Source organism: Sceloporus occidentalis, unplaced genomic scaffold (genome assembly GCF_023333645.1).
Source record: "Sceloporus occidentalis isolate IW3139 unplaced genomic scaffold, rSceOcc1.0.p SCAF_6, whole genome shotgun sequence".
Classification (NCBI taxonomy): Eukaryota; Metazoa; Chordata; class Lepidosauria; order Squamata; family Phrynosomatidae; genus Sceloporus; species Sceloporus occidentalis.
This window is the reverse complement of record NW_028316986.1, coordinates 138,030,480-138,057,792: the sequence shown is the minus strand read 5'-3', so window position 1 is coordinate 138,057,792 and position 27,313 is coordinate 138,030,480. Positions and strand designations below refer to the sequence as shown.

The 27,313-nt window shown below is 42.7% G+C and overlaps 1 protein-coding gene across 5 annotated transcripts in view; it reads right to left on the bottom strand.

Annotated features, from left to right (window-relative positions):
* Window positions 1-2,426: 2,426 nt before the first annotated feature.
* Window positions 2,427-27,313, bottom strand: part of KBTBD11 (kelch repeat and BTB domain containing 11) — a 32,146-nt gene continuing 7,259 nt past the window's right edge. For 2 of the 5 annotated variants that reach the window (XM_089531078.1, XM_089531080.1), the window contains exons 2-3: window positions 13,693-14,011; window positions 2,427-10,407 (exon numbers count right to left, since the gene is read on the bottom strand). In XM_089531078.1, coding sequence (XP_089387204.1) covers window positions 8,300-10,407; window positions 13,693-13,717 — 2,133 coding nt within the window. In that variant the 5' untranslated portion in view covers window positions 13,718-14,011 and the 3' untranslated portion in view covers window positions 2,427-8,299. Of the gene's footprint in view, window positions 10,408-13,692; window positions 14,012-19,821; window positions 20,037-24,080; window positions 24,218-24,939; window positions 25,114-27,313 lie in introns of those variants that run through there. The other 3 variants (XM_089531077.1, XM_089531079.1, XM_089531081.1) reach the window with 3 other exon arrangements.

Sequence of the window (27,313 nt, the reverse complement as noted above, 5' to 3'; positions counted from 1 at the left end):
AACTGGGAGATTCTTTGCTCCCAATCCAGTTTTCCTTTTTTTCTTTCCTTCCCAGCAAATAGTCAACATTTCCTGAATAGTGAGCATACACAGTTTTCACTGAGTTCATTCACTCTTCCACCTTCTCTCTCTCATATACAATGGACCTTTCACATTTGTTGGGGTTAGGGCCTCAAGAGCCCCATGGAAGTGAAAAAAACCACAAATAAAAAGCTATTATATTTTTTACTTAAGAGAACACATCTCTAAGAATCTCTAGGTCCTCTAGCACAACTCTGTGAGCAACATTCACTGGAGGTTGAGCACAGAATTGCACTGGAGTACCTACAAATGCCTAGAGAAGTGTTCTCGCTAGCACAATGTTTGGCAGATGTTGACCACAGAGTTGTGCTGGGGGACCTAGAGATTCCTAGAGAGAGCATATTAATGAAATCCATGAATAATCAAATCTACAAAGAAATCTGGTTTATGGTTGTCTATACGTAGGAGAAGGCAATGGCAAACCTCATCTGAACAAAACTTGTCAAGAAAACCCTATGATAGGTTCACCTTAGGGCTGCCATAACTCAGAAATAAAAGTACATCACACACACACACAAATCAAAGCCACAAACAAGAAAGACCAACTGTATATTTCAGTGATGGTGAACCTTTTAGAGGCCGAGTGCCCAAATCGCAACCCAAACCACTTATTTATTGCAAAGTGCCGTGTCCCTCTGGCTTTCCAGTAACAAACTCTGGCAAACTCTGTGCTGGGGCGATGGCACATGTGCCCACAGAGAGGGCTCTAAAAAAAAATCTGCTGTTCTTCCACAAACCTTAGGATTTCCCTGAAAATGCTGGCACTCATTCTTGTTTCTCAGTGACCCTTTCTTGGCTTACACTTCAGTTTCCTAGATGCCTTTAAGTGTGGGAGCTGAAGTCCAAAATAACTGGGAGGTCAAAGGTTGCATTAAAAGTAAAGGTTTCCCCTTTCACAAGGCTGTCCTGTAGGGTCTCGCTGTAGGGGGTGGTCCTCCTCTCCATTTCTGAGCCAAAGAGTGATATCAAAGACTACTCTGTGGGTCACATGGCCAGCATGCCTGCGCAGAATGCTTTTACCTTCCCACCAAAGTGGTACCTATTTATCTGCTTGTACTTTTATATGCTTTTGAACTGCTAGGTTGGCAGAAGCTGGGGCTAGTGATGGGAGCTCACCCCATCCCACGGCACTTGGGTCTCGATGTGCCAACCTGCCAATCTTGTAACCAACAGAATCAGGGTATTAACTGCTGAGGGGGAGGGATTATGATTTCCCACTTTGCAAAACAGCACACTGTAAATGTAAAAAGTTCTGCTCTGTCAGGAGAAGCTAATGCCTTCCAAGCAGGGTAGATTTATATCAAGATTTATAAAATCTGACTTTGAACACAACTGTCTTGGCCGTATTATAAGAATGCATTAACACCATGTATGACACATTAAGAGAAGCCAACACCCTAACTCACTGCAAGATTTCTTTGTTTTGCTTTCTGCTTGCATTTATTCCATTACAGTTTACCCCTAAGTACATAAAATGCTTTATGGAAATGTTTGACCGTGCATTTAAAAACAAACTGCTAATGAAACACATTTGATCTGTATGTAGTTCAGTTCACTCCAGTTGCGCACAATGACCAAAGCATTTGCATTAGTTCATCTGTGATGAGCGGCAGCATCACCATGATCCCCGAAGAAATGTATTCGGTCTTTTCCACTGCGGACACCAAAGCTCACAAAGCACCAAACCAGCTCACTGAAACATTGCGTGGTGCCCTAGATATTTCCCTCATTACAGAAAAGAACTTACACTTGGATGGGTTAGGGGAATGTACTGAAAAATATTATTTTAAGTGTCTTTCTTATGTGTTGAAAACTGGCTTGAATGTGCTGGGAAACAAGTCAAGTGTTCAGAACTGGCTGGAATAAAATAAGACTCGTGATGGTACAATTTGGCTGCAGTTCTGCATCCAATTAGTCATGTGTTAACAGTCTTTTTGTTAATAGTCCTCTAAGACAGGAGGTGGGGGGAGGAGTAGATTTACATTACTGGCTTCTTACTCTCCCACAGTAACTTTTGCAGTCACTGCCCTAAAACAGTGTAGCATGCACTGTTTGCCTGAAGGAATTGCTTAAAGGGATTGTCTAGACTGGCTAAAGGAATCTGACACACAGCATGGTCACTTTCATTTTTCAGAGGCCTTAAAAATCCATCCGTGAAGCATTAGCTTCTTTCAGACCACCTAGTTTCATCAGGATATTACTGAGTAATCAGGAAAACAATTCTAATATGATAGTTTATGACTGTGCCCAAAATGTTTATCCTCTTGCCTACTGATGATAATTTATCATGAAAATAAATATTGGGGAGGACCATTAAATATACTTACTTACACACACACACACACACACACACACACACCCCTGGAAATCCTTTTTGGACAATTCTGTTGTCATAAAACGTGAATTTGAAACTGACAGCCTATTTACTCAGAATGAAACCCACCAGAAATAAAGAAGAGCTGAACACAAGTCTGATGCATAAAGTCAAGCTATAGATTTTTTTAAAAAATCTCCTTAGTTATTATATGCTTTCACCCAAATTTAGTGGGACTACTGCTTTTTATATTTTGCAGATGTGAGCTAGGAGTTTCTATGGCTTTATCACACAGTGGTGCTGTAACACAAAGGCATACCAAGGCAAGAAGTATCATTTACTTTGGATGATCACCTTTCATCCATCTTGGCTTAGTGACAACTGTGTAAGACAGACTCGTGTGACTTCTTCCTTTGGCCACTTCATGCTTGGTCATTCCACTAGTCCTTGAACATATAAAGAACAACTCAATTGTGAATATGAATGCCAGTACACAGTGCCACTGCAGCATCTCTAAAATGTCATCAGAGCTTCCTGTTTTACAACCTTCTTGTGCTTTGCTAGTACACCAACCTGTTCAAGTGGGCACAGCATGTCCTGGGACTGGGATACAGTCCTAACTTGTGCTTTTGTAGCTAGATCAAATTCAATGTCATTGTCAAGGTGGGGAGCAGAAAATAACAAACCATTTATAAGCAGAAAGCTCAAGGTACTGAAAGCCATTCCTCTGTCTGCTCACTAAAAGCACAAGAGAGACACTCAGTTCATGGGAATAATTTATTCTTTTTAAGCATTTGAAATTGTATCAGGTATTTACAAGGGAGTTCGCTGTGCATAAAATACTCATTAGGAACTGCACAATCGTTTTATTCATTAACAGGTATGATTAAAATCATTCCCATTCTATTTAACGAGATCGTTTGTATTTCGGATATTGGATCATTCCTTTCTCAGCTATTCCTGTGAAAGGCCTCACAGAGCAAACTGGATTTATACAAAAACAGTGTTCAAGCAATAAACATATTTAGCATAATTGTTCAATCGCATTTACTGCATTTGGGGGAAAAACGTGTTCTATATTCATTTAGCCAACTTAGTGATGCATTTTTTAAAAAAACAAAAACATTTGCCTGATTTTAGGGGTCTGTGCATGATAAAACAATGGGCACCAAGCAGGAAATCAGTTTGGAAGTGTCCCATATGTTCTATTCCAGAAGAGGCAATGATCTGGGTTTGATTATGCAAACATCTTATAAAGGAAACTACATTAAATGGTCAGTAATTAAGTACAGATTACAGCTCTGGAAATGCTAACTCATGTGCACAACTTCACTTTGAATTCAAGGATGCATTTTTACCAGTGTTGCAAGATTAGTTTTACAGATGTTTCTGAGCTACATGAAACAGAGGAAGCAGGGAAATCCTGCTGGTAAATGTTTTCATCCCATCTCCTTAATAAGATTTTTGTGCAGTTATTCACAAATGATTTGTGAAGACATTCAGGACAGGCTTGCAAACTTTGGAGAAACCTCTAAAGGAATCATTCTACAAAATGAAATCGCTGCGGTGACTTTCCAGTTTTGATCCAACTAAAAGATGCAGTCCAATTAAGCATGAAAAGACAGACATGGCATAACAAACATGTTCCTTACTAGAACTTTATAAAACTGCTGTATCAGGCTGTGTGTTGAAATGCCCAGGAAACCACATTCAGTCATTTGTTCCCCTGAAGTGCACAGCAAGGCAGAGCTGAAGGACTTTGCCGAATGTGTTATAAATTTATTCCACAGTCTATAGGGATCATTAACTTTGAACCATGTTTTTCCCCTTTTTGCTGTGACAGAGAATAATTTATTAATGGAACAGTACAAAGCAGTCTGAACTGGAACAGATGCCCCTGGACATAGATCTGAGCCCTGTGGGGAAAGGACAGAAATCTTATGTTTTACACCTGAAACCCTTTAGCAGTCATTCAACTCAGTCCTCTATGCATTAGAGATAAGTGGGTTTCCCCAGCCCTATGCAGCATGCCAAATACAAAATAAAGTTCAGGAAGAATGGACAGCAAAGGATATCCCATATGTACCATGGAATGAGTTATCATCTTGACACTAAAAAGCCAAAGGGTGTGGTTTTTGAAATATTGGAAGGGATGTCATATTGAGGATGTAGCAAGCTTGTTTTCTGCTGCTAGGACATGGAGCATGAGATTCAAACTACAGGAAAAGAGATTTCACCAAAATGTTAGGAAGAACTTCCCTAAAGTAAGAGCTGTTCAACAGTGGAGCATGCTGCTTCAGAAAGTGGTCGTCTTTTTTGGAGGTTTTTAAATGGCCATCTGTTGGAGGTGCTTTGATTGTGTCTTCTTGCATGGCAAAGGTTTGAACTGGATGGCCCTTGTGGTCTCTTCCAGTTCTATGATTGTTTTTATATTTAGCCACAATGCTGTGTTTTTTTAAAATTAAGGGTTGCATTATATTCTACCTCTACTCCGCCAACCACAAGGTGGTATAGATACGTTTCTTGCCTCTTGCCTTCCCATCATAATAATCCCTTGAGGTAAGTCAGGCAGAATTTCATTGGTTAATCTTTTGTGTAAAATAAGAATGCTCTTGAAATATTAGTTAAAATGCTTCTACTTAACAAACTCTGAAAGACAGAATGGATTTCAAAGCTGATGTAGGATTATAGTCACAGCAAGGGGCTTGGGTCAGAAAAACTTTGAGTCAACTATTTAGCCAGACTGTTTACTGGGTGATCTCAAGTCAGACATTGTTTCTCAGCCTAACTAACTTGCCTCCCAAGATCATTGAGGCAGAGAGGATGGGAGCCCTCTGAAGAAAAAAGGAATGGCTTCTACATTAAAATGTTAGGATTAAATGTTGAGTTTTGTTGGACTTACTGCCAAATGAGCACAAAATTGCTTGGTTTGACATTGCTTTAATTATGGCTATGGCTCAATGCTATGGAATTCAGAGATTTATAGCTATTTAGCCTTCTCTGCCAGAGTGCTCTGGTGCCACAACATATGACAAATGCCAGAATTCCATAGCATGGAACCATGGCAGTTAAAGTGGTGTCAAACATTATTATTGCTGCAGTGCAGATGCAGCCTTGGTCTAAAGCAGTTGTTCCCAACCTTTGGTCCTTCAGATTTCAGCTTCAGCTCCTGTAATTCCTGACTGCTGGCCACATTGGCTGGGGCTTCTGGGAGCTGACGTCCAAAACAAATGGAGGCTGAAAGGTTGGGAACTACTGGTCTAAGGTCTCTTTCGCACTACATAATTATAGCACCATGGTTCCACTTTAATTGCCATGGTTACATCCTAGGGAATCCTGGGGTTTGTAGTTTAGTCAAAGGCATCAGACAAGCTCTCCGACTGAGAATTTGAACTGCCAATCCCAGCATTCCACAGGATGTTACCATGGCAGTTAAAGTGCTATAATTGTTTTGTCTGAAAGATACACATGCTAGAAAGTGCTTCATGAAACTCCATGGAAACAGAGCTCTGAACTGACAGGAGGGAGCCTTTTTTTAAACTTGTTTTTCTCCCATAGCAACTTACTTCTCTCTTCAGGACAAACTGCTTTTGCAACAAGAAGGAAATGTCAAAAGCAGTTTCTGAAAGGTCATGGTGTGTGTCAGCTGTAAAACAAGATTTTCTGTTGTTCTAGTCCAAGTGTGGGCTAGGAGACAAAATTCTGCCCTTGTCCCCTCCACACACAAAGACCCCCCCCCAAAAAAAAAAACAACCCAGAAATGTACAACTGGCTATAACCACCAATTCTAGTACTGAAATGCAGGGGAGTTGTTTTAAACAGGGGAGGGACACAACCTATTTAAAAGGTGACCTGCTTCTCCTGGATCTCCCATCTCCTTTTGGCTCAGGAAAATGACGGTTTGGCAAACATGGATAGGTTGAGGGCCACATGAGCAGCCTTAAGTGGCCCAAGAGTCACACCTTGCCCAACCTTGGGCTACTGCACGCTCTTTTGTGCAAGAATAACCAGCTAGTTGGATGCAAGATGATAGCATTAGTCAAATTTTACACTGACTGAAAGTATCCATTTCCAGTCTATGTAAAAACAAATATGATCCAACTGGAGGCAAGCATGAAAGTTAACCATCTCCTTGTTAGAATGTGCTGGTAAACAATTATTCATCAAAAGGTTCAGAACAGAAAGTATATGGCCTCTGTATATAATGAGTTTGACAAGTGAACTATTAACTACAATAAAATCAGCCTGGTTTACAACCAAGGGTGCTAACACAGCAGGCTGTAAATCACCTTTTCTATCAAAATGTCTTCTTGCTTCCTTAAGTGAATAATGGCAGGAGGGTTTTTTCCCCCTTATCAAAGGACTCTGAAGATGAAAGTGAAATATTCCAGTTGTGTGTAATAAGTTTCCATGTAAGCCACATTTGGTTTTCATTGGCATGCACTGATTTGCAGCTAACAGCAATGAATTAAAACCAACAACAACAACAACAAAATCTCACTGCTATGTTCTCTCTTGCCAATTTGTCAAGGTCTGAACATGTGAGTTATAACACAGAGCCATGACTGAAAACAACCATGACTTTATGTTAAGACCAAACATTATACATTCTTGATAGACTGTGTCTAAAAAAACACACACACACACACACATTTTTTGTTTTTTAAAGAAAAAGCCAAGTAGAATTCTATAGCTCCATTAAAGTGTTTGCTATAGTTTCCTTCTTTTCCCAGTATGTACACATGGGAGAAGTTTGAAGTGTTTCAAACCTTTTGAGTCTGGCCTTTGCTAAATTGTGTACTGTGGTTACAACTTCCTGAGGTTGTACAATGCCATGCTTTCCATAAAGACTCCATTAAACATTTTAAAAGAAAAAAATTGTTACCCATATGATCATCCACTGCTTCTAACACAAGAAGTGTTGAATCATCCTGTTATTATTTTTTTCTAAACCCCACTCATTGCTTGCAGGTTTTTTTTTTCCTTTTCTTTGCACAAGTTGCTATTGGAATACAAGAGAAAAAGAAAGAGGATGTCAAAAAGATCCCCTTTCAAAGATGTGTATGTACAGTATGAACAATCCTATAACTGCAACTCATTTCAAAGCTGCCTCTTTCCTGATTTTGATGCAACCCCGGAATACTTTGAGACCGGAAAGTGGCACAGAGACTATACAACAATTCATATGAATCAACCAGCTTTTCACAGGCTGGTTTATATAAACACCAGGAGGCTTGTTCTTACATGAAGCATACTAAGAAAGCTCTGAACATTTAGGGCTGTCCAGTCAGTGGGATGCTGGAAGTCTCCAAAGGGGTGCATGCATATGTAAATTAAGGAAATTTGTGGCAATGCCTTTCCATTTTGTTTCCACTGGTGAAAGAAAGCTGGTGTCAGATGGGTGATTTCCTACCTCTGCTGGTTATACTAGGTTTGGCACCACAACCACCATTCCTACTGAAGAAGAGTGGAAGGCCATGTTCCTGCCCTGGCCTTTTTCTCAGAAGACGCCTGGCAACACTGACACCACCCAATGGCGCAGTCTAACCAGTTTATCACACGAAGGAGATCGGGAGTTCATCACATGAATATCCTGGAAAAAACGCATAATTATGTGAAATTATTTCACACGACAGTGCACAAACCCCGCCATTAAAGTGGTTCCAAAGACACATTAACATGCATCTTTTTACTTTCAGGATTTCAGCGACAATGCATTTCCCATATCCCTTTATTTGCGCAATTGTTTGTGATAATCATTTGTGCAATTAGTTGCCATTTTCACTTCATGTGCTGGGTGCTTTTAAATGCACTTTACTCTCTCTTTAATGCCAAAATCAGCCCCAGTGTGATAAACTCCTAAGTGACACGGCCTGTGTGCCCCTTCCAAAAGCGGGTTGGCTCTCACAATGTCAGTGGGCTCTCCGGCTCTGCCATTTTCTCCTTCTCTGGGAGGGTGAGGACGAAGGGGAGAAGGAGCCCCTTGGCATCCAAGGGGGCTTTGAGCAGTTCAGGGTCAAAGGTGCCCTTGAGGCTGCCGTCGGCTTCCAGCTGCCCATCCTGGGCCAGGTGGAAGCGCAGCACACCAGTCCGGTTGACACAGTAGATGGTGTTGGCCAAGGCGGCGCAGCGGAAAGGCTGGAGGGGGCTGCCAGAGGGGCGCCAGGAGGCACACTGGCCCCAGTGCTTGGCCACCGTGTTGTAGCGGAAGACCTCCACTGCCCCAGCCTGGCCCGCTTCCCCCCGGCCACTGCTGACATCGAAGCGGTAGATGCAGCTCTTGTAGGCCACCATGTCAGCCGAGCGCCTCCGGCTGGCATTGTAAGGGCACTCCTGCCACTCATCCCGCTTGGGATCGTACTTGAGGAGGCGGTAGAAGAGGGACCCCCCAGAGACATAGATTTCCCCGTTGCAGGTGGTGGCCTCATGGGCCACGGCAAAAGCTCCTTTGGGCAAGGGGGCCACGGGGCTCCAGCGGTCAGCCCGGGGGTCATACTTCTCAACAGTGAAGAGGCACTCCCCACCAATGGCGTAGAGGCAGCCGTCCAGGGCCAGGAGCTTGAGCTGGGAGCGGGGCTGGCCCATGGGCTTCACTTGGCTCCAGGTGTCGGTCAAGGGGTTGTAGCAGAAGACCTTGTCTGAGAGCTTCGGGGGCCCTGGAGTAGTGGCGGTAGTAGTAGTGGCAATGCCCCCGGCTAGGAAGAGGTAGTTGTAGAGGACACACATGGCACAGCCCTTGGCTCTGGCCTCCTCAGGCAACTGGGTCAGCACCCTCCACTCCTGGGCCTCCTCCTGGTAGCAGTGGAGTAAGGCACCACTCTCCTCCAGGGACATCACCGAGGAAGGGCTCTGGGGCCGACTGCTCTCTCTGCTCGGGGGTCTGGACCCGGCCAAGGCGGCTCTCTCGAAGGCATCACTCACCTCAGCCGCTAAGAGACAGGGCCGCCCGGCCTCCCAGCGCCGCCTGAGGATGAGTTCCCTCTCTGTGCCACTGAGCCGCCCATAGACAGAAGGCTGCCGGAGGACCTGGAGGTAGTGGTGGCTCATGAAGCGGTAGGCAGCCTCCCGGAGTGGGGCCAGGCGGTGCCTCTTGGCCAGGGCCAGCAGGGGCAGACAGGTGTCCAGGCGGAGCTGGCCCTGCATCTCCTCAGCAGCACACCGGAGCGCAGAGGGCATCTGCAGGGCCCGGGCCCCGCTCGCCACCTCGCCCAGGTTCTCCGGCCCCAGTGATGACACCATCCTCCCAGTGTAGGCAAACTCCAGCAGCGCCCACACCGCCCCGAAGCTCACCCCAGACACCCGCAGCACCTCCCGCGAGGCCCGTGCCCTGAAGTAGTCGCTTTCCGCTGCCAAGGCGGCCTTGTGGACCCGCAGGCGACGCCCGCACACCTCCAGCACCAGGTCCGGAGGAGGTGAGGATGGAGAGACCCAAGGGAGAAACTCCTGGGAAGGAGAAGAAGATGGAGATGAGGAGGAGAAGGAAGGCTCCTGGCCACCTCTTGCCTCAGTCCTGTCCACCTGCCTCTTCCTCCTTCTCTCCTCCTCCTCTTCTTCTTCTGAGCCAGAATTGGTGGTGCTGTTGTTGTTGTTGTGCATCTCCCACTGGCTCTGGACCACGATGCTGCTGCTTCTGGAGAAGGAGGAGGAAAAAGAAGGAGGAGAAGATGCTGCTTCTGCTTCAGGCTCCAGTGGGCTCCCTGCTTGGAAGCACAGGCTGCAAGGAACCGATGGTGGAGGGGAAGGAGTGCTGGGCTCCCCGCCGTTCTCCTCCTTCTCTTTCTCCTTCCTCTCTTTGTCCTCCTCCTCCTCCTCCTCCTCCTTCTCTTTCTCCTCCTTCCCTTTCTCCTCCTTCATGTCCCCCTTCCTCTCTTTCTCCTCCTTCTCTTTCTCCTCCTTGTTGTTCTCGTTCTTCTCTTCCATGTCGCAGGGCTTGGCGGCGGTTCCTTCCTCCAGAGGCGCCCTGCTCACCTCTGTCTCTCCATTGCGGGCCCTGGGGGGGCTGCCTTGCTCACCTGCAGAGGAGAGGAGGAGACAGGACAAGGCTGAGGTGGCCATATGCCTTCACTCCCCTTTCCCCCCTAAGCCCATTAGCCTGTGGGCCCCCTCACTCCTTGGTTCAGGCCCATGCCCTTCTCTCCCCTCACTTCCACCAGCACTCACTCTCTCAAGGCTACTTGATTTTTTATTTACAAAGAGATGGTTTTGCCTCCCAGAGGGTCAGCTCTCCCTGCTCCCTTCCTCCCCTCGCCTTTGCCCTTCTGCCTGCCTTCATCCTGCCTTCCCTCTCCTTCTCTTTCTCCCTGCTGCCTGGGGGGGGGGCACCTCCCAGGTAAACTTTTGAACCGCCTCCACTTCAGCTGGAGTTCCCACCCTTTCAGGACCAGGACACACTGCAGGCAGAATTCGCTTCCAGACTGCTTGAACTGCCCTGGATCAGGTGCTAGGGAACCCTGGGGATTGTAGTTTATTGTGGCCCCAGAGCTCTCTGACAGAGGCTGCATCCAGATTGGAGAAATAACCTGATTTGGCACCGCTTTAACTCTTTGTCTGGCTCAAGACTATGGAATTCTGGGAGTTGGAGTTTGTTGTGGGGCCCAGAGCGGAGGTTATTTCTCCAGTGTCTCCTTCCTCAGATGCAGTACAAGTCTGCCAAAGCTCATGCCAATGAGACACTGGAAGTGGCATCTTTGGTGCCATTAACTCTGATTCTGGATGCCAAGGGATATTGCAGCACCTGCGAGTCTAAAAGAAAGAAGGTGGTAGCCTCAGCTTTCCTAGACGTAAGACAACTTCACCCCATGCCTCAGAGGAAATAGAGGCTCAAGTATAGGGAGTTTATCACAAGGAGGCAAAGTGCTCAAATCCCATACAGCGATGGGATTTAAAACCCAGGGGGAAAAACCCACAAAAGTGGGTTGTTTTTCAGACACATTTGGGTTAATAAGCACTAACATGACAGTAATCATGACAGAAAGTCAACAAAACATGCTGCTTTTTATTTTCAGGATTTTACAAAAGTAAAAAGCAGCACATCTTGTCAATTTTCCATCCAGGTTAATGTCACATTAATACTCATTATCTCTGATGTCATCTGAAAAACAACCCGCTTTTGCAGGGTTTTTTTTCACTTTTTGTCCTGCTTAATGTCTGACATAGCCCAAAAATCAATCAGTTTTTGTGAGTTTTTTCAGTTTAAATACCGCTTTCACACAGGGTCCCACCCACGTGATAAACTGCCTAGAAGGCTCATGCTATCAACTTCTTACTTTCAGTTAATCTCAGAGCTACTACAAGATCAAGGTGATCAGATATCCTTGTTTTCCTCCTCTCCACCATTTCAACCTTTCTGTCCAGGAAGGATTCCAAAATGCCCTCCATTTGGAGCAGGACTGAGAAACACAAATTTACATTGATATGAGTATTTTTTAGCTTTTCTTTGATCATGTCCTCCATTTTTCTTGCATTTTGTGATGCCTTGTCCTCCTTTATGGTTAGGACATCTGGTCACCCTATTAGACAAGATCCCTAGGCATACAGAAGCAGAGTTAATTGCACCTAAGATGCCACCGCAAGTGATTAAGGCCTGGTACACACGGGCGGAAAGTGCCAAAACTAGGGTTCGGGAGAACGCTCCCAAACCCTAGCACGCAATGGCGGCGCCATCATGGCGACCTCCTGTCCATAGAGGGGGTGCCATGGTGACGCAAACACTGCGCAGCATCCAGACGCCACAGGCAGGAAATGGCCTCATGGTGGCACCCTTTCCTGTTTGCGGCGCTGCCAAAAAGAAGCCGCTCTAGTCAGCTTATTTTTGGCAGTGCGTCAGTGTTGCAGCGTGCGGCTGCTGCAGCACCAACTCGGGGCAAAGACGGGCAGTGCAGAGCTGCAAATCTGTCGAGCTCCTAAATTACATGAGCTTTCATAGGACTTTGTCACACAGGGAACTTCAAGCATTTAAAGAGCAATTTTCCCATGAAAATTGCATAATCACGATTAACATTTTTATACGTCACATTAAAGTGCCATTATACCAAAAGTAAACAGGCAATAAACAGCAATAAATCATTCCTATGAAAATCCTGTGAATGATTTCTTGCTGTTTATTGCCTGTTTATTACCTGTTTATTCCTAGGATAATGGCTCTTTAATCACAAAATTGATTTTCACTGGGAAATTGCTGTTTAAACCAACAATTTCCCCCGTGTGATAAAGTCCATAGACTTAAGATGCATCTGAGGAAGTAAAACTCAAGTTTAGGAAAGCTCATGCTACCAACTTCTTTCTTCCTGTGTTTCCAAAACTTTGCTCCTCCAGAGGTTTTGGACTTCACCTCCCAGAAACCCTAGCCAGTTTTGGCCAAGAGTCAGGAATTCTGGGAGCTGAAGCCCAAAACATTTGGAGGAAAAACGTATAGGAACCACTGAGCTAGTCTCAAAGGTGCTACAAGATCCCTTGGCATAACATTGTGCCTTCCTTCCAATGGATTTGGGACACAACAAGGAATTTCTACCCTCCCTTGTACTTGCCACTCTCACATGCTCTTTACTTTTCCCACACATCACATGGCTGCAATCAATAGTGATTATTCCATTTCCTGCTACCAAGCATTTCCCTTGATATTAATGTAAACATGCTATTACTTTCCTAGCTCAGTTTTGCCTTCTCTGTGCCAAAATGTTCAAAATGTCACACCAAGGCACATTTAACTCCCTGTGGTTTCTTGAAATTATGCAAATAAACATCATCCTCATATATTGACATAACTTACTCAGAAAAGCTAAGCCCCATGCTCTGTTCACTGAGTTCACTGAGCCATCTAGCTTCTAGATTTCACTTGGCATGGATCTCAGTGTCCAATCCATTTGAATAGTCTTAAGAGCTAGAAACTCACTCATCTAAAAATGGAAACAATACGCTCATTTCCAAGTTGAATCCATGGAACCTTGCCTGTTTAAATCTATTGTGTTTCTACTGTGTATGCACAAGAGCAGTAGCAAACACATATAAAACTCTTATTCTTAAGGTAAGCCTGAGTTTACACTTGGACTTTAAATATTCCTATTCTGACTCTTGATTCCAGTTCCATAAAAGTTGTAAAAAAAGAAAAAGAGAGAGAACTGCATAATGTGACATTTGAACATTCTGTAATGTCATGAGAAAAACTGAACCTAGTGGGTGCTTGGTAATTCAAATATTTTACATAAGATTTCCCCCCCTTTTGAACCACTAGTGTTTGTTAAATGTCTGACTGCCCACATGGTTAGGAAAAAATTAGTTTATGGTTATGATCATGCTACCTGAAGTTCTTGTGATGGATGGCATTCTTTGTATTCCCTCTTCAGTGTACGGTGCGTGGGAATGCAATCCTTTTAAAATTATGATGATTATTTATTCTTACTATTTTTAACAGTTATCAAATAGAGTCATTCAAAAATGTAGTCCTGAAATAATTTCAGTGGAACTAATTAACTGCAATACTGAACATTGTCAGTACATTGTAGAACGCGATTCTTCATCACTCTCTCCTTATTCAGCAAGCTGGCATAGGAGAGCCTTCAGTCAGCTTCACAGAGCTCTTCCATGTCTTGCAGGTTTCATTGGACAGCTTTTCTCCACCTGTATAACAAATAAATAAGCAAATAAACAAACTAGGTTTTGATGCTGTTCAGTTTTAAACTGGAACTGTCCTCCTGTCATTTCTTTTGTCTAGACTGACTACTTCACAGAAAGCTTCTATGTAACTATGGTGCTTTTAATACTGAGCTCTGTATTCCATAAGTTAAACACTCTCTCACCCCTGGAGTTCTTCTGACTTAATGCAAGACTAAACACAACACAGCCATTCATTTCAAAACTCTTCTGCTTTTTACTGTAATAAGAGAGTAGCGCATTTCTATTTCCCTAGTTAGGGCTGCTCCATCATACCTATCTGCTAAAGCCTGTCTAGTTGCAGTACTGTGTCATTAACCTGGCACAATGAACAGTGGACCTGGGCTGAGATCTACATTTCCACCCACATCAAAGGTTTCATTCCTACCAATTTCATGGGATCTAAAGTCCTCTTTACTTATTCTGAATGCAGGCTGAATAAGTACTCAAAGTGTGGAAGACACTATCCTGATCCCCTCTCTGGCTGCATCCATCACCTGAAGATGACAACCTCCCCTACATGGTAGAGGCTTTCCAGTTTTCAGAAACCCCTTTGGTTAGGTTGACAGTCAAGTTGTTTGTCCAGATAATCAGTTAAGCTGATTGCCTGGTGTTAGTTTACATCAAGACGATCATAAATTCAATCTATTACTTAAAATTACTCTCCAGTCTTGAAACTCATGTTGACACCATGCCCCAAAGGTATGCCCCAAGCATGTGTTTGTAGAAGCAGTACGTTTTAGCCTTTTGAGTCATATAGATCCTAAAGGTACAGCTGATTTGCAGAATTCAAAGGCATTTAGTGTGGAAAATCAATATGCAAAGGGATCTTGTAGCAACCCTGAGGCTAAATGAAAGAAAGATGGTAGCATGAGCTTTTGTATACTTCCTCAGATGCTTCAGGATGCTTCTGAAGATGTATCTGAGGAAGTAAAATGGATAAAAGCTCATGCTACCAGCTCCTTTTTTTCAGCTGATTTGCAGATCTGTTTCATGTGATCCCATGTTATTTACTGATTTTAACCAATTTTGCAAGTCTTTCAAGTTTTAATAGATACTATAAATAACCAAGGTTGCCTTCTCTTTTAGCCAATGTATATTTTAATTTTCTTTACACATTTTTGAATTTGGAAGTGTTGCAAAACATGCAGGTCTGAAAGATAAAAAAAATACTGTATCTTTCATCAGTATGAATTTCATTTAATGCCACATGCCTGGCTGGGATCAGCAGTTCATTTTCTGGATTCCTCAGTTTGTCTCCTTAACCATAAAGAATCTCATTTACATTAGAAAGAAAGGCTTCACAATTTGCATGTGCTTTGTTTTCTGGAAAGTCTTTTAATTTTTAAAAAATATTTTTAAATATCAAATTTAAAGTTTATGCTGCAATTAAGAAACAAGCTCTTCCAAAAACTGTATATGCAGGACTCTTAGGAGCTTTAATATCTAGGCCAGATTCTGTGGCCACTCATACAAACAAAACCCACTTTTAAAGATTGGATTGCCCATTATAGCCACATAATCTTATTTCTTAAGAAGGAAAAGCTTGCAATGCATTGTCATTGTTGAAATATTTGAACCTAGTCAATAGTGAAATTTTTAATTTGTAAAAGAATTTGGTGTGTGTGTTTGTGTGTTGATACTGTTGCTCCAGTGGATTTAGTTTTGGGATTAAGAGAACTGTAAGGTAGAAGACATGGGAGCCTCCTGCAATCATGAATTGTGCTGACAATCTTGGCAGTGACTTACTAGCAATGTCCTGGACATGTGCCCCTCATTTAGTAAACTGGAACTTAAGTTGGCTGAGAAAGTCTTGGCAGCACAAGAGTCAGTCTTCTGAGATAACATGCTGAGCAAGACTGATGTTTTTGTTATGTACTGAAAGTCGCCATTTCCTTAGCAATAGAACTATTCATTCCCTCACTGCATACGGCCCAATATAATTTTTAGTGATGGTGTAATTTTAATTTAGTTGTAGTTGCTGTTGTTGTTGGGTTTTAACAAAGAAAAAACTTTCACCAAATGTCTAACTGATTCATGGGCAAAGCTTCCACATTACCCTGCCACACTGCACTATAATCCAACTAACCTTGAGATCACTGGGTGTGATCAATTGTGATCACAAGGTAGGACCTCCTGTCCACAGAAATGCATTAGTCAGATTGGCTTTTCTTACTGCCTGCCTTCTGATTATGAATACAGGCAAAGCATGTGTTCTATCACTGAACTGTGTTCGTTCCCAATAAGGCTTTTGCAGATGGTTTTGTGAACAATGATCAAGATGCATTTCTCAAGCAGATCCCACAAAGCTTTCAAAGATTAAGTATTTAGCAGTATCTCATATTTAAATACTGTATTTACCAATATCTCATATCCTCTTTAGCAAAGTTTAAAGCAAAATAATAAAATATATTTATGGAGGCCTTTACAGAGCATGATCCACATAATAGCTAAATGCTTTTTCATTCCAGTTTTCAGTCCCACTGACTGTAACAGGTAACAAGTTAAATGTGTTTATGGGGTATTCCCCTTTGACAAAGTTGTCAAGTTGTGTCCAGCTGTAGGGGGCAGTGCTGATCCCTGTTACTAAGCTGAAGAGCCAGTGTTGTCAGAGACTACTCTGTGGGTCATGTGCTAGCATGACTACACAGAATGCTGTTTACCTTCCCATCAAAGCATTACCTATTTATCTAGTTGCATTTGCATGCTTTTGAGCTGCTAGGTTGGCAGAAGCTGGGACTAGTGATGGGAGCTCACCCCATCACACAGCACCTTGAACTGCCAACCTGTCAATCTTGCAGTCAACAGAGTCAGCAGGTTAACCGCGTGAGCCACCATGTTCTTCAGGCAATTTTGCAGCTGCCCCAAATGTGGGCTTTTCATGCTTTATATGAGGGTCCCATTTTTATTCCATTGTTGTGGTCATCAAATGTGGATTTACAACCTTATCCCACCAACTGTGAGGTTTACACTTCCGCAATCCCACCAATGCCACCGTCAGGATTCTCCCCAGGCAATCCCATCACTCTGGCCAAATGCAGGGGTTTTTTACCCTTTAATCCACCAACTGTGAAGACTTCCACAGTGCTCACTGCAGTTACCTTCCTTCTGTCCCACCTATGTGACACCAACTTTGGGAACTCCCTCAAGTTACCTAGGAGGATTTATGCAACTTCTGCATCAATGAGTACTACCTCTCTATATTCAGTATTGCCACCTTGTCTGAATCCAAGTTCCCAGACAGACAGCATTTCTGGAAGCCAAAAGTGTACAAAAACAAAAACAAATCTTTGTTTACAGAAGTTAAACATAACACAGCTGATTATGTATTTATTACATTTAAAACACTGTATGTACATTCTCACATTCCTCTCACATTAACTCAAACCCTTGCCAGTCATTCAGCTCAAACCCCCTTCTCTCTATCCAACCTTAGTCTAACCCTTTTCTTACTGCACTTTACTCAAACCCTAGGCTAACAAACTCCTCACTCAAAGTGAACTCCCAACTCATTCACCAACTGTCATTCACCAGCCTTATGCAAATCACCTTAAACGAACAATGTTTTCAAATACAAACCTATGATATTACAGTGTGCTTAGCATCGGATAAAAATTAAAAATCATTTGCAGAGTCAGCAGGAACATGGAATGAACTTTCATTTAAAAAAACCAAAAAACACCCTGCCAGTCAACAACCATTTCTCAACTTTCATCTCTGTGTGAGAGCTGGCAAATTTTTGCATGAGAAATTTCAGAAAGGAGTGGCTCTTGTGTTTGTTTCATGTTATAGTGGTGGTCAATAATTTAAGTTTAAGAGTTATTTTGCCTTAACTACAGGATGTGTCTTGAAGAGATTTTCCCATTACATCTGCTCTCAAGGTGCTTATTAAATTTCTTCATGATCCACCGCTGGCTGTACTGTAGTCCCAGGTGCTTAAAAGAAGTGAATTTACTCTCTCTAAATAAATACACATTTCCCTAAACAATCTCTGCAGCAGCAGCAACAAAACTTCCAAGTGTACATTTCCTTAATCAGGACCACACATGCATTACTACATGTAGTAAAGTTAATTTCTTTTTTTAATAAATCATGGAATGTACATTTTACAATGTAACAATGACTTCCAATAGGTTGTCAAAACCTTTAATGATGACTACACAGATCTTAGAAGGGAGATATATATTTGGTTGAATGTCACCCCCATCTCTCCTCTTCTCTCTTATTAAGTAAAGTTTTTACACAGTCAGTACTAGTACTGTGGAGTCGAAGGCTTTCATGGCTTGCATCCATAGTTTTTTGTGGGTTTTCAGGCTATGTGGCCATGTTCTGGAAGAGTTTTCTTCCTGACGTTTCACCAGCATCTGTGGCTGGCATCTTCAGAAAATGCTTGCCTGGAAAAGAGTTGGTGGTCCCTGTGATGAAATGACTTACAAACCATCCAATCAGAAGCTAGAGACCCTAAGCCAATCAGGTGCTGGCTGAGGAGTTTGAAGATTCCACTTGGCAGTTGGTTGAGTCAGTTAGGGTTTGTAATCCTGAGGGATGAAGCTGGAGTTCAGTGGGGAAATAGTTAGGATTAGAGACTGAGGGAATAGTATTTTGATAATAGACCAAGGAAGGGTCTGTTAGGTCCAGAGAGGGGCAGTATTAGTTCTGGAGAGTCTAAACAAAGTCACCCAAACTGACGCCTATCCTATGCCCAGATCCAAGAATCTAATTGAAAAGATGGGACAGGCTCAGTATATCCCCATCCTGGATTTGACTAAGGGATATTGGCAAGTGCCTATGTGCCCTAAAGACCAGTTAAAAACTGCCTTTATTACACATAGGGGATAATATGAATTTACAGTGTTGCCATTTGGGTTAAAGAACACACCCTCCACCTTCCAAAGATTGGTGGACAACATTTTAGCAGGGTTAAAACATTGTGTGGTAGCCTACATTGATGATATCAGTATCTTCAGTAACTCTTGGGGGGAACATATACAACATCTCGCTAAAGTACTGGAGAAACTGAAAGAGAATGGAACGACTGTCAAAAGTTCAAAGTGTCACGTAGGGAAAAGAGAGAGCTGATATTTAGGCTATATTGTGGGTGGCAGGACCATCAAGGCAGAAACTTCTAAAGTGGAAGCCATAGTTAACTGGCCCATCCCTACTTCAAAAAAAGGTGTGCGGTCGTTCCTGGGATTGGCAGGATACTATAGGAAGTTCATTCCAAATTTTAGTAGTATTGCCAGCCCATTATCCGATTTAACCAAAAAGGATAAGCCTGCTAAAGTTCTCTGGTCAGCAAAACGTCTGATGACCACGGCTCCGGTTCTGATAGCTCCGGATTACACCAAGACTTTCATAGTTACTACGGATGCCTCTAATGTTGGTCTGGGTGTCGTGTTAAGGGGAAGAGGATCAGATCCATCCGATCTTATATATAAGTAAGAAACTCCTACCTGGAGAAAGACACTTAGCCACAATAGAAAAAGAATGTTTGGCTATAATGTGGGCTGTAAATAAACTTAAGCCATACTTGTGGGGGGAAAGTTCGTGATCAGAACAGATCACTCTCCCATGTGTTGGTTAAATCAGATGCAGGGAAATAACAGCAAGGACTGTGACTTTGCTATTCAGTATGTCAAGGGTAAGGAAAATGTAGTGGCCGATGGTCTCTCTAGACAATTTGAAGAGGGGTAAAAGAAGAGAGACAAGATTTGTAAACAGGTTGATATGATAATGTATATAAGTGACATATATATGTATATAGTGACGATGTTTACCTGCTGTTTGTATAATGTTATATATAATGGGTAAGTAAAATTTATAACTGAGAGTTCCTTGGTCCGTATAACCGTTTGGTTATGTGTGTCAATGAACCTATTAAAGGGGGGAGGTGTGTGACGAAATGACTTACAAACCATCCAATCAGAAGCTAGAGACCCTAAGCCAATCAGGTGCTGGCTGAGGAGTTTAAAGATTCCGCTTGGCAGTTGGTTGAGTCAGTTAGGGTTTGTAATCCTGAGGGATGAAGCTGGAGTTCAGTGGGGAGATAGTTAGGATTAGAGACTGAGGGAACAGTATTTTGGTAATAGACTAAGGAAGGGTCTGTTAGGTCCAGAGAGGGACAGTATTAGTTCTGGAGAGTCTAGAGAGGTGTAATAAGGAGACCTTTGTCTAGGGAATTTATCATTAGCTCAAACAGAGGAGCGGTCTCTATCCTATGTATACGAAGGTAGCCAAGGTAATAGGTCAACAGAGACAAGTTTTATGAAACTGAATAATGTTTATTATTCATTCACACATAAGACAATTATACACTCACACAATCATCCAAGAACTCAGGAATATAGTAAGTTAGCGCTGGATAGATAACACGAGGCTTTCTAATGGGAATATTCACCTGTACTGGCGCTGCTCCAGGGTTGATGAAGACTCAGCAACACGGAGGGGAAGGGAGGGGGAGTGGATTGGAACTATATCAGAACTCAGACTGACATGAAGTCTGCCTGGATTCTAAGACAGAACATAGACAAAAGATGCTGGTAACAGAGGAGAGACTCATTGTTGCCAGACTCAGAAAGAGGGGTTTGGCTTACATAATTTCTTGAGTGACAGTATAGCCTGTGTGGCTTTGGTATTATTAGAGAGAATTAAAACCAGACCTGTATATATGTAATAAAAGAAGCCAAAGTAACAACTTCATGTCAAAGTTACCTTTGCCTATTCTGTGTTAAAATAAACCTTTATTATGGTTTAACTATCCACTTGGCCTGTGTTTTAACATCCATCCATGCTACTGACCTTTAAAAACTCACAGGGGTGTTGGGTTAAAAGAAAGGAAAGAATTGTGAGGTGGTGGGGAATCGTTACAGTCCCTATGTAGACTTGCCCGCAGCTGCATGGTATGCGGTAAACTCCTGCAGCTGTGAGAGGGTCTCTCTTGTCCTTGGCTGAGCAAAGCATTTGCTGGATTTTCTTCGTCGGTTTGTAAACCATTTGAAGGTTGTGTTTCCTCACCAGTTTTCCTATTCTGTCTGTGACTCCTTTGATGTATGGTAAAAATAACAAATCTACATAGACAAGTCTACATAGGGACCACCAAACTCAGTGTGCAAACAAGAATCAAGGAACATGAGAGACACTGCAGACTGAGTCAGCTGGAAAAATCAGCAGTAGCAGAACATGTTATAAACCATCCTGGACATAAAATGTTGTTTGAAAATACTGAAATTCTGGATCATGCCAACAACTACCATGTCAGAATGCACAGGGAAGCCACTGAAATCCACAAACACCTGGGCAATTTCAACAGGACAGAGGAAACCCTGAAAGTAAACAAGATTTGGCTTCCAGTCCTGAAAAACAGCAAGCTGAAGACTCAACAAATGCAAATGAGAAATGGGTCAGGGGCTCCCCAGCAGACAATGAGCACTAATCAAGCAGACATTAATCCTCCTTTGCATATCCTCCCATCCTGAGGCCTGCCATTAGCAATAAAACAATATACATGCAAATCCCTCCTCCTTTCCCAGGGTGACACAGTAAATATATATAACCAACTCTTGTCCAGGCAAGCATTCTCTGAAGATGCCAGCCACAGATGCTGGCGAAACGTTAGGAAGAAAACATGGCCACTTAGCCCGAAAACCCCACGAAAAACAATACTAGTATTAATTAGAATCATTGTGTGGGAATTTAATTCAACCAAGCCTCAACATCTTCATTCCCTTGGATGCTATGGGCAAGGCCATCCCTACTATTAGGCACCTCAGGCAGCAGGAGCATGGAAAAGCAATGGCATGTTGGAAGATGGAGACACTATTGCCACACAGTCTGCAAGCATTGCCCCTTAGATGAGTGCAGCCTCGCTGCCACTATTGCAAAAAGATTCGTCCTCTACTATTATTTTCCATAGGTGGAATAAGTGGGAAGACATCTTGGGCCAGAACTAGCTGCAGTACAGACTTAACTCACTCTGGGACTCGTCTTTCAAGGCAGGCCAAATTGTATACAGTCAACCCTCCATATCCAAAGATTCTGCACCCACAGATTCAAACATCCACAGCTTGAAAATATTTAAAATCCAAAAGGCTAAAGTTGATTTTGCTATTTTATGTAAGGGACACCATTTTACTATCCCGTTATCTATAATGAAACTTGAGCATCCACAGATTTTGGTATCCATGAAGGATTCTGGAACCAAACCACAGCACATACCAAGGGCCCACTGTATGAGGTTTCCTTCTGAATGACTCCAGTTTTCTAGCCCAAGTTTAAGACTTATGTGCTTAAACAGATACTGTTGTCACCAATAGTGTCTTTTGCCTTATCAGAAAGCACTTCCATTCCAACCAGAGGGAGATACTCATCTATACAGATGGCTCCCCCACACCTGCATCTCCACTCACATGGACTGACTACTGCAACACAGCACTCCTGTATTGGTACACAGAGTCCTTCTTAGCTTTTAGGATTATCTCTGGAGCAGGGCTGCAGTGGGTAGAGGAAATTAGTAAGAATCAGGTGTCCCACCCTGTGTAAATGACAATAGATTCTACTGAGAAAAAGCAATCATTCAATAAAACTACTGTTGCTTAAATTAATTCCAGAGAGATACTCCTGCTCTCTAAAACTATCACCATGCAGGCCTTCCAGTCTTCAGAAAACACATGGATCTAAGGTAGTGGTAGTCAAAGTGGGGCAAATGTGCCACAAGCTAGGCCCAAAGGGTGACACTGTGTTATTCTACTGTATATGCAGTTGACTTCCACACACACAGTTTAGTCTATTTATCCAGTGTGTCAGAGGTTAGCAAAACAGGACATGCAGGTATCCCTGATCTCATTGTATATCGAGCCTCTTATTCCTGCCTTTGGATGTGCCACCCATGACAACCAGTGAATGTCTACCATTGTCAGAGTAATGGAGAATCTGCTCTTTTATTCCAATCTTTCAATCATCTATCCAGTATTTCAAAGCCTACCAGCAAAATAGATTCAGCACCTAAGGTCCAAAACACAATGCAGAAATAATCCAGTTTGAGACTGCTTTAACTGCCCTGGCTCAATGCTAGGAAATCCCAGGAATTATAGTTTATTGTGGCACCAGAATGCTATGACAGAGAAAGCTAAATGTTTCACAGTACTACAGTTCCCAGAATTCCCTAGCACTGACCCAGGGTAGTTTAAGTGGTCTGAAACTATTTCTGCAGCATGTTTTGGACTTAAGACACTTCCTTTAAAGTCTCAGATAAAATCCAGAATGGATTCACCACATCTGTGAAATGGAAGCCTCCAGCTGCCACTGTCACCCATTTCTACTGCCCGTGTCACTTCTAATAAAGGCCAGTCCTACCATTAGATAGGGAGATATGGTCCCCTCACTCTATGTTCTAAGAGCAGATTGTTAATCAATCCATTTCTTTGTTGGTTGTTGTTGTATGACTTCAAGTTGTTTCTGACTTATGGCTACCCTAGGCGAACCCTATCATGGGCCTTTTTTGGCAGGTTTCTTCAGAGGGGGGTTGCCCTTGCCACTTTCTGAGGCTAAGAGAGTGTGACTTTCCCATGGTCATCCAGTGGGTACTCACATAGAGGAAAAAAGAAGAGCTTCTGAGTTTTTTTTCTGACGCATGTGGCATAGTTTTCTATACTCTGCACCTTGACTTGGGTCAGAGGTGTGAATCATTTGCTGCTGTCTTTGGCCAGCCCTGTTTATGGTAGGTGTGCCAGAGGTTAGCCCTGTATTGCTCAAAGGCGGCACCAGGCCTGCAAACATTAGATAGCCAGCACCTTAATCATGAGCTGGCATGACACTTTCCCCACATTACAAAGACAGAAACAAAACTAAACAAAACAATTCATTTCTTGACCTCTACTGAATGCTAGGCTCGTGCAACACTATTCCTTTAGCACCAGAACAGTTGATCTGATGGAGCGGGGGACTTTAAAGTTGTGCAACTATTAAAAATAGACAGCTAAGTCTTGTTGGGGGAGTGGAAATCTAAACCAAACAAACTGTTGAGAGAAGAAAATCTTACCACTTTCTTGTTGGAGGGAGGTGAGAAGAATTACATTTTAGTGATTGTTTTAGATTTAACATATCCTGCCATATTGCCCAGAGTTGAAGCTGCTTAGCCTGGATGTCCTTCCAGACCTTTGCTTCTATTGTGCTTAACTGTTTGGGGATGCAAAGAAGAGGAAAACAAACATACATTTCCCCCTTCCTCTGACTAAAATTGATGCACTAGCCATAACAAATATGACATTTGAAAACAGGCATTTTCCAGCCACCCAACCCCCACTGAGGATGCTTCAGCATCCACTGACTTATTTATTAACAGCCAAAGGGTCTTTGTTTTATGAGGCAGCAGGATTTCACAATACATAACACTATTCTCTCTACACCCTTTTGCGATACAAAGCCAAGCCAATGTGAGTAGGCAAATTTTTAATCAAGTTATACTGCCAGTGAAGATAAGAAGATTTTTATCAGCTGCCTTCAATAATATGCCAAGGATCTTAGAAAAGGATTCAAAGGCAGGCTTTTTTCTCCATGCCTCTCTTCTGCTCTCTCCTTTATAATATCTAAATGGTTGTTATTTTTAAATTTTGGAGAGAGCAGTGAGCTCTTTAAGAAACAGACATAAGATATTGGATGAACTGCAAGTGACTTCACATGGTAAAATCTTGGCTCAACTTCAACTAGGTAGGTCTGAAGAAAGCGTACACAAATAATAAAGGATTAGCAAGGATTAACAGAGAAAGGCCAGGGAGAAGGGAAACTATCCATGGCATTCTGAAAGATCTATATGGCTTCTCCCAACCTAATGCCCTCCAGATGTGCTGGACTACAATACCCATCACCCCCAGCCAGGTAGAAGTTGAAATCCAACATACCTAAAAACACCAGGGTGATGAAGTTTGTTCTAAGCCACCCCCCATAATGCTGAACTGTAGCTCCCAGCATTCCTCGCCATTGCTTCTTCTGTTGCAAGGTCTTGATAGGAAGTGCAGTTCAACAAACATGTAGAGTGAAGTCACATAATCCCTCCTCCTAATCAAAGCAATGCACTGAAAATGAAAGTGGGGAAAATACACTGAAAAGCAGAAAGCACTTCTGTGCTTAGAGTCATAAGTAAAGACTTTTGAGAACAAAGAATGGCTGGAAAACAGGAAAATGTCTATCAGACAAGATTATATAGGCATTTCCCCAAATTAATTTCATTCTGAATACCTAAACACCCTAAATGCACCAGATCCTGTCTGAACTTGGGAGCTAGGCAGGGTCATCCCTGGTTAGTACTTAGATGGGAGATTGCTGATTAATACAAGGAGCTGTACACTTTATTTTCAGAGGAAAAAACTGGCCAGACCACCCCGGAGTATTCCTTGCCTAAGAAAAACCCTTTGAAATTGACAGGTGACTTGAAGGCACATGCACACACACAAACTGGAGATTTAGTGGCTACAGATCTCTGAGTCCTACCTTAACCTATCTACTATATATCAGATGCTGGATTATCATCTTGAAATTTTGAACTTTTGTTAGTTTATTTATATAAAACTGATGATCAAGCATCTGTTCACACATTGCAGCCAGCTCCAGATATTCTGCTGCTTGAAGCAGCGCAACAAATGGCATTCTGCACTCACTCAAATCAAGGTGCACACTGTCCAAAGCTGCCCGTGTTATTTTGGCATGAGGCAGAAAATCCCACTTCCCCATCCTTGACTGTAAAAGGTCTACTTCCCCATCCTTGGCTGTAAAAAAGCAAGAGCAGATTAATAGCTAACTAACAATTAACAATTTGCTGCCGATTCATGGCTCCCAAAATCTGCTACCTGAATCTGCTAGACTTTACTCTGCCTAATGGTAGGACTGGTCCTGTCCCACATTCTTATCTATAGGTACCATATAAAATGACCTCTCTTTGACAGAGCTTTGAATCATTCATGCCAAAAGTTAAACTGGTTTGCATCTGTCCCTTGTGCCTCATCACAGTCAATGCAAGCAGAAATGAATATAAAATAAAGAGTAATCATACATTTGAGATCTAAATTTAAAACAATCAGGCAGACTTGTAATAGAAAAGGGCATCCCCTGAGATGAAGAAGGTTCTCCATCCTTTGGCCACACAGACATACCTATTCCAGTGGCTCCCTCAGCAAACTACCTTCATGGAGGTCAAGTTCAGACTGGTTGACTGTTCATCCACTGAACAAACAGAGGCCATTGTGTGATAAAGTACAGAGCTGACTCATAAAAGACCAAGGAGGTGACATCACTGCTGGGAGGCTGCTCAGCATGGGCACTCCTCAGACTGTTTCCTGAGCCTTTGCCTCCAATGAAAGGGGTCATGGGGAACAAAGTGGCTTGCAACACTATCAGCACTTTACATTAAATACTATCAAAGAACAGCTTGGGTTGACTGTGATTGTATAGTTCCACAACAAAGTGTGTGGGGGATTGTGGGACTAGGAAAGTCATCTTGGCAGTGGGAAAAAAGTGTCACAGGTTTAGCAGATGGGCACTTGACCCTCTTAAAGTTGTCCCTTAGGCTCATCCTAGGTCCCAGGCAGATCTGATGAGTCTGCATTCCACTTCCAAGTCAATAGCCTGGGGCTTCAGTTGTCAAGTTACATGCTCAGAACAGCCTTGTTGACTTAAAGGAGACTCCTCCTGATTCAATAATAATCATTCTCATTCTTTTGTGCAGAAGAGAAATTGGTAAATAGAAGAACAGAAGGCTGAATTTGGCTTTAGGAATTGTTGTTTGTTGTTGTATAAGAACAGAAGGCTGAATTTGGCTTTAGGAATTGTTGTTTGTTGTTGTATGCCTTGAAGTCATTTCCAACTAATGGCAATCCTAAGGCAAACCTATTAAGGAGGTTTACCTGGCAAGACTTGTTCAGAGGGTTTTTGCCTTTGCCTTACTCTGAGGCTGAGAAAGTGTGACCTGCCCAATGTTATCCAGTGTGCTTCCCTCACTGAATGGGGATTTGAACCTGTCACTAGAGTCATAGTCCAACACTCAAACTGCTATGCCACACTGGCTCTTGGTTTTCGCTATAAAGATTCATTTTAAAAAACAACTTGACATCTGACACATCATGAAGTGGTTCCAAATCTTCTTTCTTTACTTACCTAAGAGACGATCTGCCCTTCAGTCAAGAAGGAGAGAAGAATAAGAATATCAAGTCTTCTGTCCTACTGAAGGGCATGGAACCTTTTCAGCTGCATTGCCGCAGAGCTCACTAGCTACAATCAGCA